The following is a 14,092-nucleotide window of genomic DNA, read 5'->3' on the forward strand; positions in this document are numbered from 1 at the left end:
TGTAATAAATCTTCAATTTCGTGTTTTATTTTCCTTTTGTAGGAATTATTTAACTTTGAAAAACAATCTCCACCCACTTCTGTTTTGTCTTGAACTTACAAACGGCGTATTCGTTCCTAAAATCATCCCAATGGTGTATCGCAGTTTAGGAACTAAGTCAATATGATTGTTTCTACAACTTCCACAAAACCCTGAGTCAAAATGAAACTGTACGCGGAGCAACCTTGTAATTTCTTTTCACTCTGATTAAAGATTTGTTTTCATTGCAGCACTTTATAATGAGGAAAAAATGCCAGATTACGAGTACCCATATAACAATTCGACGCATATACATTTCAACGAGATTTGTCATCATCGTCAGTACTCGTTCCTTAAGACATCACACTAACTGTAGAGCTACATATCCTAATCAATTTCCTGCATTGCAGAAATAATGATAACGTCTCAAATTACGCGTTTAAATTTCCTTATAGATCTGTTATAGATATTGCACCCAGTCATTGGTTGTTATTTCTTAAACGTATATTATTTTCCCACATTAGCGGTATTCGCAATTTTTTTGTCACTTTAATGGAAGCCTGTAACTTACAAAACTTGTAAATTCGATTAACTCTTCTGTGAAGGACCCATTCTATCATCAATATCCCATTCAATCATTTAATCACTTTTAACAAAACTTCTAAAGTCTATATTTTTTCCTTCCTTACCGGTATTTAGCTAAAATTGTCGCAATGCCGATAAGATATGTTGAAAACTAAATATTCCACTTGACAAAACCATTAGAAAAATAAAGTTGTTTTGTTTGTTAAGTGGACTGTTTAACACTCGATCGTTCTTACAGGAGGTAGAAGGTAACATCCATGGGGGGGGGGGGGGGAAGTCATTCAACATTCTCTTACCAATAGCTCAATTGTGTTTTTCGTATTAATAATAGCATTTTCTGTTAAGGTCTAGAGGGGCCACGTAAAGTTTAGCGGGGGCAAGCCTCCTCCTAGCCCCCCTCTGGTTGCAGGCCTGCGTGGCCACACATTACTCTCAAGGAGGACTGATAAGAAACTACCACTATCTTTTGTGTCCATAAAAAATAGTTAGAATCACATATTTTCTGTTTATTAAGATATTTTCAGATACAGTTATGTGACCTCTTATAGTAATAAGAATTAACAATGAAACAGAGGAAGGTATTTTGGAAGGGAAAGAGTAAACCATCCACGCATTCTCATCGTAAACATGAGGGGTGCTTGTAAAGAATTTTTAAAAAATCTGTATTTGTCGACTCAGAGAACTCGAACTCGGAAGCTACCAATAGCGAAGCAAGAATAACAACTCTCACTGATTGAGATAATAGGATGCATATCTATGCTTAAGATAAACAGCCATACTAAGAGATGTCGCTACCGGCGCTATCACTTGCCTGTATGACGATGTCCTTGAATTATTGCATAAATATGGTTAAAATGTAAAACAGTTAAGAGCTTTCCACTAAGTACAAAGACTCAGGAAAACCACTACTTAATAATTTGAGCTGAAGGTGGTTAGACTGTTATTAATATGCAGCCTATTACATCATTCAATAATTTTACAAATTGCATGCATACCAAAGCAACCTTTCGAAAGTTTCGGAAATTACGCTGTACAATAGGCTCATTAACCCTTTCGAGACCGGTGTGGTATATAAGCACATCTAGACAGATCGGATGTGGTTTATAAACCTCGTTTGCATTTACTTTGTCAAATAAATCATTCAGTACCCAATCATAGACGTGGATGACTTAAATCGTTAGTTTTTTTTCTTTCCCTAAAAGGTCCCAAAAAACATGTTTAAAGAAATAAGTGATTTGTTTGCTTCGAGTGTGTGTTACATTGTTATTAATAACAATTGATCATCTTGTTGCATTAGTGAAATTGGGTGCACTATATTAAAGGACTTATTAGAGTACCTGTAAGCTATTATGGGAAGATGTCGTGTTGGGTTAATTTGTTAAAATTCAAAACTTAGTAGAATAAATGAGTAAAACATTTTTACTCGGTAATGAAATGAGGGTTTGGTTTCCCACTCCCTTCCGCAAGGTGACATTCATATCATCATAGGTATTTGTCATTATTGGCAGATCGTTGGCCGCAACTGAGAACCTTCTACGCTCCACGGTCTTCCGCTAACCTCTTCGTCTTCACGTACGATTTTTCTCTTTTAATATCATCCATCAATTGTAATCTCCTTCGGCCTCTCCCTCTCTTTCCTTCCACCATACCCTCTAGCACGCTCCTTATGATACAGTTCCTTGTTAGCTAATGTCCCAAACAGTTTCTCTTCCTCTTCTTAATAATATCTAAAATTGTTCTTTTCTCTCCGTTCTTCTCCACACCCACATTTCGAAAGCTTCCAATCGTTTTTCAACATTTTTACGTAATGTCCATGTTTCTCACCCATACAGCAGGGCGCAAAATTTCAAAATCAGACGCACTCGCCAACCCGAAAATGATGGTCGTCAGTATTTCTCACGTACAAATTATGAGAGATACTCCCCACGTCCTTTCGTTTGACAAAGAAGGAGATTACATTAGGGCATAAAATTTCAAAACCACACAATTAGATTCAGTATAATAAATTTTGAACTGGACAATTCATATACATGTTAAAAAATATATCTTATCGTTTCTGTAACACTCTTTTTCTGCACTCAAATATCAGTTGTCGATTGCAGTTTTTGGATCAAAGTCCTTAAGTGAAGGGCCATTGATGGAAATTGTCAGCAAATCATGCAGTGACTTACTGAACACTGGTTGCCAGTTCTAAATTTCTAGTCGCCAATAGCGATCTGGCGACCGGAAATTTTGCGCCCTGCATACAGTACATTACTGCATACGAAGCATTTTATGAGTTTTTCAAGTCTTTATTGAAGGTCCTACAAAATAATATTTTGTGCCTCCTAAAGACTTGTTTCGCCATTCCTATCCTTGCTTTTATTTCACAATCGCCTTTCATAACACGACTAATAATACTACCCAGGTATGGAAAACTAGTCATCTGTTCAATTTTGTCCCCTCCCACTTGTATATTTGTCACCGATATAGCATCGTTTCAATCACCATGGCTGTTGTCTTTCTAACATTTATTTTCATTCCATATTCTTCACAGCCTTTCTTCAACAGGGTGTCTATCGGTCACGAATGTCACGAAAAAGTCACGAAATCAGAAAACGGTCATGAAAGTCACGAAAAAGTCACGAAATTTAGCTTTTGGGTCACTATTTTTTTTAATTGTGCAAATGTAAGTACAGATTGAAAAATTTTGTTCTATAAAACATCAGAATTCAACACCAAAAATGTCTATGGTCAGCTTTAGACGCTACCAAATCGCAAGCAAAGTAGTTTTGTATCGCATGGATGAAAATTCGACATAATTCGCACCCAAATTCGCTCTTGAAAATGTTAGGAAATTTTATGATTTGGTGAAGAAAAGGTCACGACAAAGTCACGAAATTTCATTGTGGAATTTTAGTAGATACCCTGTTCAAGTAACCTCATGGTGCTTCCTATTCTATTATTATTATTACGTACTTATAAATAAAGGAAGAATTATGCAATATACAAGGTAATACATGTACAAACCCTGTCTAGTGAAGGAAGTCACAATCTCATTTCAAAGTGATTACGTACAGTCTTTTCTTTCTTTCCTAGAAATAACTGTCTCCCTCGAATTATAAGGTTTTGTTTTTTAAGTCGTGTCTCCTTGATATGTAAATCTTGAAACGGTCTCGAATACACGAAATACATAAATAGAATATTATTTTTAAAAAATACGAATCAAATACAGTGTTAGTGATTACTTATCACTTTAGTGATCTCGATTAATGGTGTGTTGGATTGCAAAGCGTTTTGTGTAACAATAGTCGTACTCAGGTATTTTTGTCCCGTTGAGCGTTTATTGGAATCAGAGGAAATTTAGACACCTTTCTTGGTCCTTTGTATTTGTTGAGACGTCCTATAAATGGGCTTTTTAGGTTGTAGTGGTTATTTTTACTTGGTCTCTCCTAGAAAACTGGGTCTGAGGCGAAAAGATCTATCAAGTGTATCACAGAGCCATCCATCAAGCATCCTTGTCTTTGCATAAATAATATAATCTCAAGGAAAGATCATCTAATTGGTTAAGATTTATTACTGTTACAAATCATAGATTCATTTCTGTAGCTTTATTTCTCGACGTTCTCGTAGACACCTCATTTTAATATTGTACCGCTCTACATATTCATTTAAGCATTAGGATTAGGAATTAGATTTCTGGGCTTTCGGCATCTATGGCCATGTTAACCCGTCACTAGGATTAGGAATTAGATTTCTGGGCTTTGGGCATCTATGGCCATGTTAGCCTGTCACTAGAATTAGGAATTAGATTTCTGGGCTTTCGGCATCTATGGCCATGTTAGCCTGTCACTAGGATTAGGATTAGGAATTATATTTCTGGACTTTCAGCATCTATGGCCATGTTAGCCCGTCACTAGAATTAGGAATTATATTTCTGGACTTTCAGCATCTATGGCCATGTTAGCCCGTCACTAGAATTAGGAATTATATTTCTGTGCTTTCGGCATCTATGGCCATGTTAGCCTGTCACTAGGATTAGGAATTAGATTTCTGGGCTTTTGGTATCTATGGCCATGTTAGCCTGTCACTAGGATTACGATTAGGAATTATATTTCTGCGCTTTCGGCATCTATGGCCATGTTAGCCTGTCACTAGGATTAGGATTAGGAATTATATTTCTGGACTTTCAGCATCTATGGCCATGTTAGCCCGTCACTAGAATTAGGAATTATATTTCTGCGCTTTCGGCATCTATGGCCATGTTAGCCTGTCACTAGGATTAGGAATTAGATTTCTGGGCTTTTGGTATCTATGGCCATGTTAGCCTGTCACTAGGATTACGATTAGGAATTATATTTCTGCGCTTTCGGCATCTATGGCCATGTTAGCCTGTCACTAGGATTAGGATTAGGAATTATATTTCTGGACTTTCAGCATCTATGGCCATGTTAGCCCGTCACTAGGATTAGGAATTAGATTTCTGGGCTTTGGGCATCTATGGCCATGTTAGCCTGTCACTAGGATTACGATTAGGAATTATATTTCTGCGCTTTCGGTATCTATGGCCATGTTAGCCCGTCACTAGGATTAGGATTAGAAATTAGATTTCTGGGCTTTCGGCATATATGGCCATGCTAGCGCGTCACTAGGATTAGGATTAGGAGTTAGATTTCTGTGCTTTTGGTATCTATGGCCATGTTAGCCTGTCACTAGAATTAGGAATTACGATTTCTGGGATTTCGGCATCTGTCGACATGTTTGACCGTCACGTAAGAGGAATGACATCCCTCGTCGATCACACTATTTGATGAAAAGGAAGGGAGGAAGCAGCCTATATGTTAAGTACCCTCCCGGCATTTGCCGGTGTGAATGTGGAAAATCCAGGAAAGGTCTCACTCAGGTTGCCTTGGCTGAAAAAGTTTTTATACTTTGTCGACCGAATGTCCCCACCGGAAATCTAACCCGTGACCGTTCGCACCAAAGGCGAGAGCGTTAGCGACTACGCCACGCGAGGCCACGAACTTCATTTAAATATACTATGTTGTACCTGTGTATAGTCTTTTCGACAAAGTCTTCCTAAATTAAGTTTGAAAAATGGTCTTTCAGCGCAGCTCACACAAATAGGCTAAGTGTTCTAAAACAAAACGTTTCAAATGCGAAACCACAAAGAACATAGTGGTATAGATTACGAGCAGTGATAATAGTCACATAGAGCAAGTAAATGATATCGCTTATATTCATCGTCATAAACCACAAAACAGTACCACTTCCAAGAAACCATGCCCTCATTACCAGCTGACTTGAGTCTGTAAAAGGTTAAAGAGGTAAAAACGTAAAAAAGTGAAAGGATAAAAATGGTTGTTCGAAGTAAACAAACCACTTCACTTTCACGAACACCATGGCGAATGAACCTACGTTAGACACTATGAAGATAGTCATTATTCGTTTTTTTTTTTTTTTTTTTTTGTTTTTTTTTTTAGGTCTTTTACCCTTTTAACCTTTTTCAAATTTAAATCAGTCGATGATGAGGGCTTTGTCCCTCGAAAGTGCTACTGTTTTGTGGTTTATAGCGGTGAATATGAAATTTTATATTTTACTTGCTACTGTGACTAGTAACACTACTCATAATCCATCTGAACCTAAGTATTTACACTAAAAAAGTAAGCGTATATTATACTTAAGAAATAAAAAGAAGGGCGTTGGACGGCAATGTAGTGTTCCAATGTCACGACACGGAAAATGTACTTACTTAATGATGGAAATTTAATAAAATTCATGGAACTCACTACAAGAATTTCTGTGGTTACAAATAGAATAGTCTTCCGTAAAACTAAGAAGGCTGCCTTTACACCAGAGGATCTCCGCCACTGTTTCCAATCTGGTTAAAGGTTTTCCCTTCTGTTTTAGGTTCAATTGATTCAGGTGGTATAGTACACTATAAATGCATGCTTCTCAGTAAGTTATGTATAATCTGTAAACCAAATTGCATGTATATATCCCAAGGAAGATCAGTTCTGAAACCAGATTGATATGCAGAAGTGTACGAAGACATGTTTATAGTGCGTCCCAATAGATCATTTTTAACATTTTTCTTCAGTGTGCAGAAAGTTTCGAGACATTCTGTATTTGTATTATTATCCTTCGTTTCAGATTGATCAGACGACTTTATTAAGTAACCTTTCACTTAGCAGATTATCTACAGTAAAAACCTTTCACTTAATGGATTACCTACAGTAAAAAGTTTTCACTTAGCAGATTACCAGCAGTAAAAACCTTTCACTTAATGGATTACCTACAGTAAAAACCTTTCACTTAGCAGATTACCTACAGGAGAAACGTTTCACTTAACGGATTACCTACAGTAAAAACTTTTCACTTAACGGTTTACCTACAGTAAAAACCTTTCACTTAGCAGATTATCTGCAGTAAAAACCTTTCACTTAACGGATTACTACAGTAAAAATAAAACTATTACTTAACACATTACCTACAGGAAAAAATAAATTGATCAGCATGTAATTTTATCTTCGTGTGATTGTGAAATTGGTAGCATGAGAATCAAGTACTTTCTGAAGAAGTGATGTCTCTTATATGTCTTTCTTTTCGTTGCAGGGACAATTCCAGCTTCAGAAACACGGATGTTTTCATGAGGTAACAATACAAGAGCGTTTCCAGTGAGTGACTGAGAAAGAGACTGAGATAACGATGTATTATAATTATTAAAACACATTTTTTTTTTAAATTGTAAATTTATAACGAAAGTACAAAGTTTAATTTAATTGTAAAAAAATCAGTTCTGAAAGCAAAAGCAGTGACTCAACCACTTACACTTCTTATATCCTTTCTTTCTTCTGATCTATTTTTAAAATGAGTGTTTAGTTGGATCAGCAGCATCTGTGATTGTCTACTGAATGCAGCTATGTAAGCATTTATCACTGAGTGAGTTCAGATTTTTTTTAATTCGAAATCAGTGGAGGTTCTTGAGTTATACAAGAATTAGTTTATATTTTAAGTTTCCTTCTCTTAGCTTGTAACGATATATATAGGGTGTCTCAGAAGTCCCCTGACATAGGGTAACTCGGTTATTATCAGAGTTACAACAAAAGGTAAGAGGGGAAACAGTCTCCAGATATGATGTTTTCAATCTAAAGTGAAGTTTTTTTTTTTTTTAGTCGGACAAGCCTTTTGGACTGTACGCTCTTTATGTGGTCAGTGTTAAATGAAAATTCAATATTGCCATTTACCTGGACCCACAACATAAGTAAGTGAAATTACTGTCTCTTACGCTAATGTGTCGATTGTCAGCTCCCATTTGAAACATGCCCCCATTCACCGTACTCTTACAAAAATTATCCACCTCCCGGTAAATGGCAACGTTGCATTTTCATTTAACATAAAGCGTATAAAGAGTGTACAGCCGAAACGGCTCGTCCGATCTAAAAAATTCCTTCACATTAGATTCCAAACATCATATTTGAAGATGGTTTTTCCTCTTACATTTTGTTGTAACTCTGATAATAACAGAGTTACTTTTGTCAGGGGACTTTTGAGACGCCCTGTATGTATCTTTTTATCCATATGACTTCCCTCCTGGAGATCCGCCACTGGTCGAAATATGAAAGTATTGTTATTATTTTTAGCCTCTTAAACACACCAACTGCTAAATCTAATTGCGGCTGACTTGTTCGGGAACCAATTAAGGTGAGAAAACCATGGCTGTGTACAGAAAACAACGATAGAAGAATACAGGACAACCTGGTCTCGTGAGTGCAGTAGCCAGCTTTTTCTGTCTTATTGTATTGTGGGATTAAAGTTTTTTCTTCTGATTTTTTTTTTTTTTTTTTCATGTTCATTCAGTATTTGATTTGATTTTGCCAAAAGGAATTCGTTCCATAAATGTAATGGTGCTATGCAGTGGTGTGACATTTTTTCGCCTCTCAACACTCACCAGTTAATAACAGATATTAAATCATTGAAAGCTATAATGACAAGGAAGTGTTAGAAATACAGTGTGTTCTTTAAAAGAAAAAATAAGATAGAATTGAGCATTTTAACATCAGCCATGTCGCAAATAAATATGTTTTGCTGTGTTTCCCAATTTTTTTATTGACAAACTTGTGTAGTACACGATCCTGTCCTCAACTAGATGAAGTAATTAAAAAATGGTTCAGTTTTTTGAACATGAGTGGATGTAATCTTAATTGGAAAACAAAGACATGTTTCTAAGAAGTAAATATACATGTTTGACCGTAACCAATAGGTAAATAAATCTACGGTATCTTTAGACAGTGAAGGATGTATTATCGTGTTATTGTTATTAATTTATATTTTTCCACTAAATCTGGTATTCATAACACATCTGTGCAACACAGTACTCAAATCTTTCTTTCTTTGTAGTATAATTTTGTGCATATATTATTACAATTCTAGAGATTTTAGCAGTGCTTAATGACTTGTCCTAAATTTTCACAAATGGGACAGAACAAACGTCAGCATTACATATTTTTTAACTTCCACCTGGTATTCCGAACATACTATAAAAAACTTTAAAGTAGGAGGCATATTGATTTCTGAAGTTTTTTTTTTTTTTTTTCAGTTTGCTTCTCAAAATTTTCAGATACAATAGACTCTTGAGTATCCGGCGTAATGTGGCGGGAAGGCAGGCCGGACATAAAAAAAAGCCGGAGTTCTGTGAACTCATTTCTTTGCTCCACCAATACGAGAAAACAAAGTTTTCATACCAAAACTCAGTGTTATAATACAGTACGTATTTTCTCACTTCTTATTGCCCATTTTCAAATCTTCACTGTAGTACACTTAAAAAACATTAATCATAACCCAACCCAATTTACGAATACAGTACTGTACTTACTGTACAGTTATAATCAGGAACAGCGGCAAGCATACTATATTGTGGTACCTTACACATTGACGAAACAATGAACAAGGAGCAGAAAGCCGCTCTTTTCCTGTCACAACTTGTGTTTTGAACACGACACGTAGGAGGATCGTAGCAGCCGCCCATTTCCAATGCTTTGTCAATGTTGCCAATGAAACACCTTGCCTTCCTCATTTAACTGCGATAAGTGAAAACTAGGCCGGATACTCGGGATTCTACTGTACGTGGTATGTATATGACAACTCTAGAACTAATTGTTTGTAAAGTTAGTAATATGTAAAGACAGCACAACCTGTCTCTTAATATACATTCACTCCTAATGTTTGTTTGGAAATATGTTCAGTCCATTAGCAAAACGTTGACTCAGTGCCAAAGGACTGCGAAAGAATGGACCATGGAAAGACTAATTCAGCGTCTATTTGCTGATGGTAGCTATAGGATACATGCTTAATACTGGAGGTTAAAAGAATGCCTTACCTTGTATTTGATCCGAATTTTGTTAGTCTGGCAACATTGTCAGTGTCCGCAACGCCTAGCAGTTTAATTGGAGACGCCGATTAAGTTGCCAGATAGAAACGAAATGTTTGGAAAAGTGTTCCTCGTATTGGATTCAGGGTAAGGTATTTCTATGCACAGTATCTTCAGCGCCAAGTTAATGAGAAAAAGAAGCAACCGTTGTTATATTACCACTCGATACATTCTCGTGTTCTTGGACCAGTATACACATCACACACTGCCAAGAAATTGTTATTAGTTCAGGTTTCCATTGAAAATTTTATGAACAGATGTCCTGCAAATTGTAATTATAAAGAAGGGATAATTTGCACTGAATCAGCAATTCGTTACCAACTTTCCCACGCATAGACTTATGTTGTTTCAGTTCGTTTTACGATCGAAAATGCACTACAACCTTACCTTCAAAATGCCGCTGTTAACTGTCGTTTTTTTTTTTTTTTTTTTTTTTTTTTTTTTTTTTTTTTTTTTTTAAGCATGTATTTGTTTCACTTATACAATTGATAAGATTTTCTTAAAATGTAAGTGGACATATAGCGAAATTATAGTCGCACATGTTATGTTGTAATGCATTTTGCTTTATGTCTGTGTACAATCACCAACAAAAGTTCTTTCTTTCCACTTTCTAAAATTTATTTTGGCAATATCGGTCGTTGGCTGGAACGTACAGAAAATTACTTTTTTTAAAAAAAAAATTACTGAAAACTGTACTCAAATTGTCCTTCCATTCTGAAGTTAATTACGAAACTAATTTTATCAAACGGAAAGAACCTTTGTCGCTGATTGTACAACCCTGAGACTATAAAAATCGTGGCCAACTGTTAACAATTCAAGTTCGTATCCGAGATGTCAACACGGTTTGAATCTGTAAGAATATACAAGTGTGCAGGTTCTATAGTAATAACTTTGGAATAACTGAACAGGCTACTTTGAGAACAGTATTGGGTGACATACAGAAATAAAGGGTACTTTCAACATCAAAGAAGAATGTACGAAAAATTTATATTTATTCCCGAAGTACTTCACTTAAGAACATGATGAGGTCACAGTGGTCAGTATACAAGATTACAAGGAGTGAGCGAAAGTAATACACAAAAATCTAAATAAAATAACTTCGCTTCTCTGTACACTCAACAGTTCACTGTAAATATATATAGGTCATCATTTCAGGAAGGTACATTCAATTGAGTATAAGCAGTCGAGATGCTAACACGAAAATCAAGGAAAATGATTTTTTTGTGAAAACTAAAATTGCAATGGCTGCTCAAACATCAACCCTACTGTCCAGATCTAGCCCCCAGTGACTTCCAAGTTTTTCCCCGGCTCAAGGAAAAGCTCAGGGACAAGAAATTTTAACATCGTAGCAAGTTATAGCCGCTATGGAAGTACTTTGGGAGTCAAGACAAAATATTTTTTTTTCTAAAGGTATTCAGAGTTTAAAAAACATGGACTAAATGATTTGACTTGTTAAGAGAATATGTACAAAAATAAATATAATTTTAAACAGCCATAACCGTTGTACTACACATCCGTTGTCATTATTTTTGGATCACTCATCATATAAACATAAAATTACTGATATTCGTGTGTAACGGAATCCAAGTATTTTACCCTAGAAGTTCCCTTTTTCCCCATTTCCTAAATTTTTGTTACCTAATTCCCCTCAATCAGCGAACACAGCTTGTGTACTGAAACCGTTTTCACCAAACTATTCACACAGAAAACAGCTCACGTAGAGATTCTCTTTAGTACAAACTGCGGGAAACGACCTAACGTTTCATCAATTATCACTTTTGTTTATTAAAAAAAAAAAAAAAATGAATGTCGATGTAATCCACACTTATACCATACGTATATATATTCCGTTCAATAAGAGTTACAGGACATAAGCAGAAGTATACGAAGGTAGTTGTTTGGTCGGCAGGTCCATACCATAGCGTAGAATGTGTAATTTAATACTTAGCGGACACTGTTTTACCCTACACGTTTATGATGGAGACTTACACCTATTTCCATGTACAAACAGTTTTATAAGATTTTGTTGTATCCAAGCCAGGGATGTAGAGGATCTGCCTATACACAACAAAATCTTGAAGCCATACGTCACAGTTTCGCCACCCCCCACTCAACCCAATAAGATCGCAATGTTTTGAGCCAACATTCAAGACAGAAACGAAAGAAGCCAATCAGACGATGGCGGAAACAGGACTAGCCAATCAGACGTGTGCCGATGCTCTATTGTTTTTCGACTTCATTAAGTAAATAGGATGAAGATACATATGGGGAGATCCTCTATTTTATAACATCCTTGATTCAAACGGTGCACAATTTCTTCTTGTGAGTTTAATGAAGAAAGAAAAAAAAGAAAAGAAAAAAATAGATACACTGATGGTGCTCTATATTTTAAGTTCCCTTATTCCCCTGATGAATTATCTTTTGTTGTGCTTGGAGCAAGGTGTATGTAAAATGGTATCAACATTACTTGTATTTAATATTTAGTCAGTAACATTGGAAAAGTTTGTAAATATTATTATTATTTTTTCGTTGAAGGATTTATTCATATGTTCACTTCTGAAATTGATTGGATATCCTGTAAACTAATGAGCAAAGACTGCTACCTAATTTCTGTTCTATTTCAAATCCTTCTGTTGCTCTTGTGTATATGTGAAGATGTTGCTTGTTGTTTCATGAAACATTCTTGTCATCTGATGTAAAACTGATTTTGGAGCATGCTTATGATGAGAAGATTATAGATTGTTATTATTAACATGTCTTGTTATTTGTTACCTATTATCCTTTCGAGAACCAATTTTTAGACTTCCAAACTAGAGAACAGGTCTGTTAACAGGATCAGAGCAAAAACGGTAAAGGGATACTAAGAAATGTATACAGGGTGGTAGGTAACTCCAGCGACAAACTTGGGGAGGCGATTCCTTATACAAAATGAAAGAAAAAAGTTCTAATAAAGATGGGCCGAAAAATGCCTCCTTTCAGAGTTATGATCCATTGAAAATTCGAAAAATCATTTTTCAAAACTCCCTAACTTACAAACTATAGGACCTATCCCAAGCGGTTTAAGGAATTACACAGGAACTAGTATGTTCTCTATCTAAACATCCATGTTTTACAATCTTCCGTTATCGGTGAAAGGAACTGGGAAAAGGAAGTTGAAGTATAGGGATATTCCTTTAAGTACTAATGGTGCGTTCGTTTCGCTGGTACCGGTGAATTCTGAAACATGGATATATAGATAGAGAACACACTAGTTCTTGTGTAATTCCTTAAACCGCTTGGGATAGACCCTATAGTTTGTAAGTTAGGGAGTTTTGAAAAATGATTTTTCGAATTTTCAATGAATCATAACTCTGAAAGGAGGCATTTTTCGGCCCATCTTTATTAGAACTTTTTTCTTTCATTTCGTATAAGGAATCGCCTCCCAAAGTTTGTCTGTGGAGTTACCTACCACCCTCTATATGTACGTGGTCTATCCAATAAATATGCGAACTGATGTCATAAACACTGTATTTTACAAAATTAGGTCACATCAATCTTATCCCCTTCAAAATAGGATCAATACTCTTGTCCCAAGTCTGTGGAAACGCTCCGTGTTGAAAACAGCCGTTGAAAAGTGTTCACAACGCTCTTGAGGTACATCGTCAGGTACATTGAGGTTTTATCGTCTCCTCGTCGTCCCAATGCCGCCGAATGATCATTTTACATTTCGGAAACAATAAGAAATCGTAGGGGGCTAAGTCTTGTGAGTAGGAAGGGTGATCTAGCGTTGTGTTCGAATTACGTGTCAATGTTATCTCCAGCACAGGATGTCGACGGTCGTCCTGACCGTGCCTCGTTCTTGCAGTCTACACGACTCTGTTTGAAACACTTGATACACTTGAAACGAGCTGTTTTCTTTAGTGTACTATTTCCTTAAACAGCCCTCAACATTTCATGTATTTCCGGACAGGATTTTCCAAGTTTCACCAAAAATTTGATGTTCATTCGTTGTTCCATCTGTCCAGGGCACAGGGCACCACAAAACCAATGGTACCTCTAGCTGTACGCTCGCCTCGACGGTTTCTGCCACACCAGTCGGTC

At 36.2% G+C, this 14,092-nt stretch overlaps 1 protein-coding gene across 4 annotated transcripts in view; it reads left to right on the forward strand.

The window, feature by feature from the left end:
* The window catches only part of LOC145684479 (uncharacterized), a 100,206-nt gene extending 87,442 nt beyond the window's left edge, over window positions 1-12,764 (forward strand). For all 4 annotated transcript variants that reach the window (XR_014131307.1, XR_014131309.1, XR_014131308.1 and 1 more), the window contains one exon: window positions 7,198-12,764. Coding sequence is in view for 1 of the 4 variants with exons in the window: in XM_081756919.1 (XP_081613045.1) it covers window positions 7,198-7,240 (43 nt within the window). In the remaining 3 variants the exon portion in view is untranslated. The remainder of the gene's footprint in view (window positions 1-7,197) is intronic.
* Window positions 12,765-14,092: the final 1,328 nt, after the last annotated feature.

Source organism: Thermobia domestica, chromosome 4, assembly GCF_964235325.1.
Source record: "Thermobia domestica chromosome 4, izTheDome1.hap1.1, whole genome shotgun sequence".
NCBI classification, from domain to species: Eukaryota; Metazoa; Arthropoda; class Insecta; order Zygentoma; family Lepismatidae; genus Thermobia; species Thermobia domestica.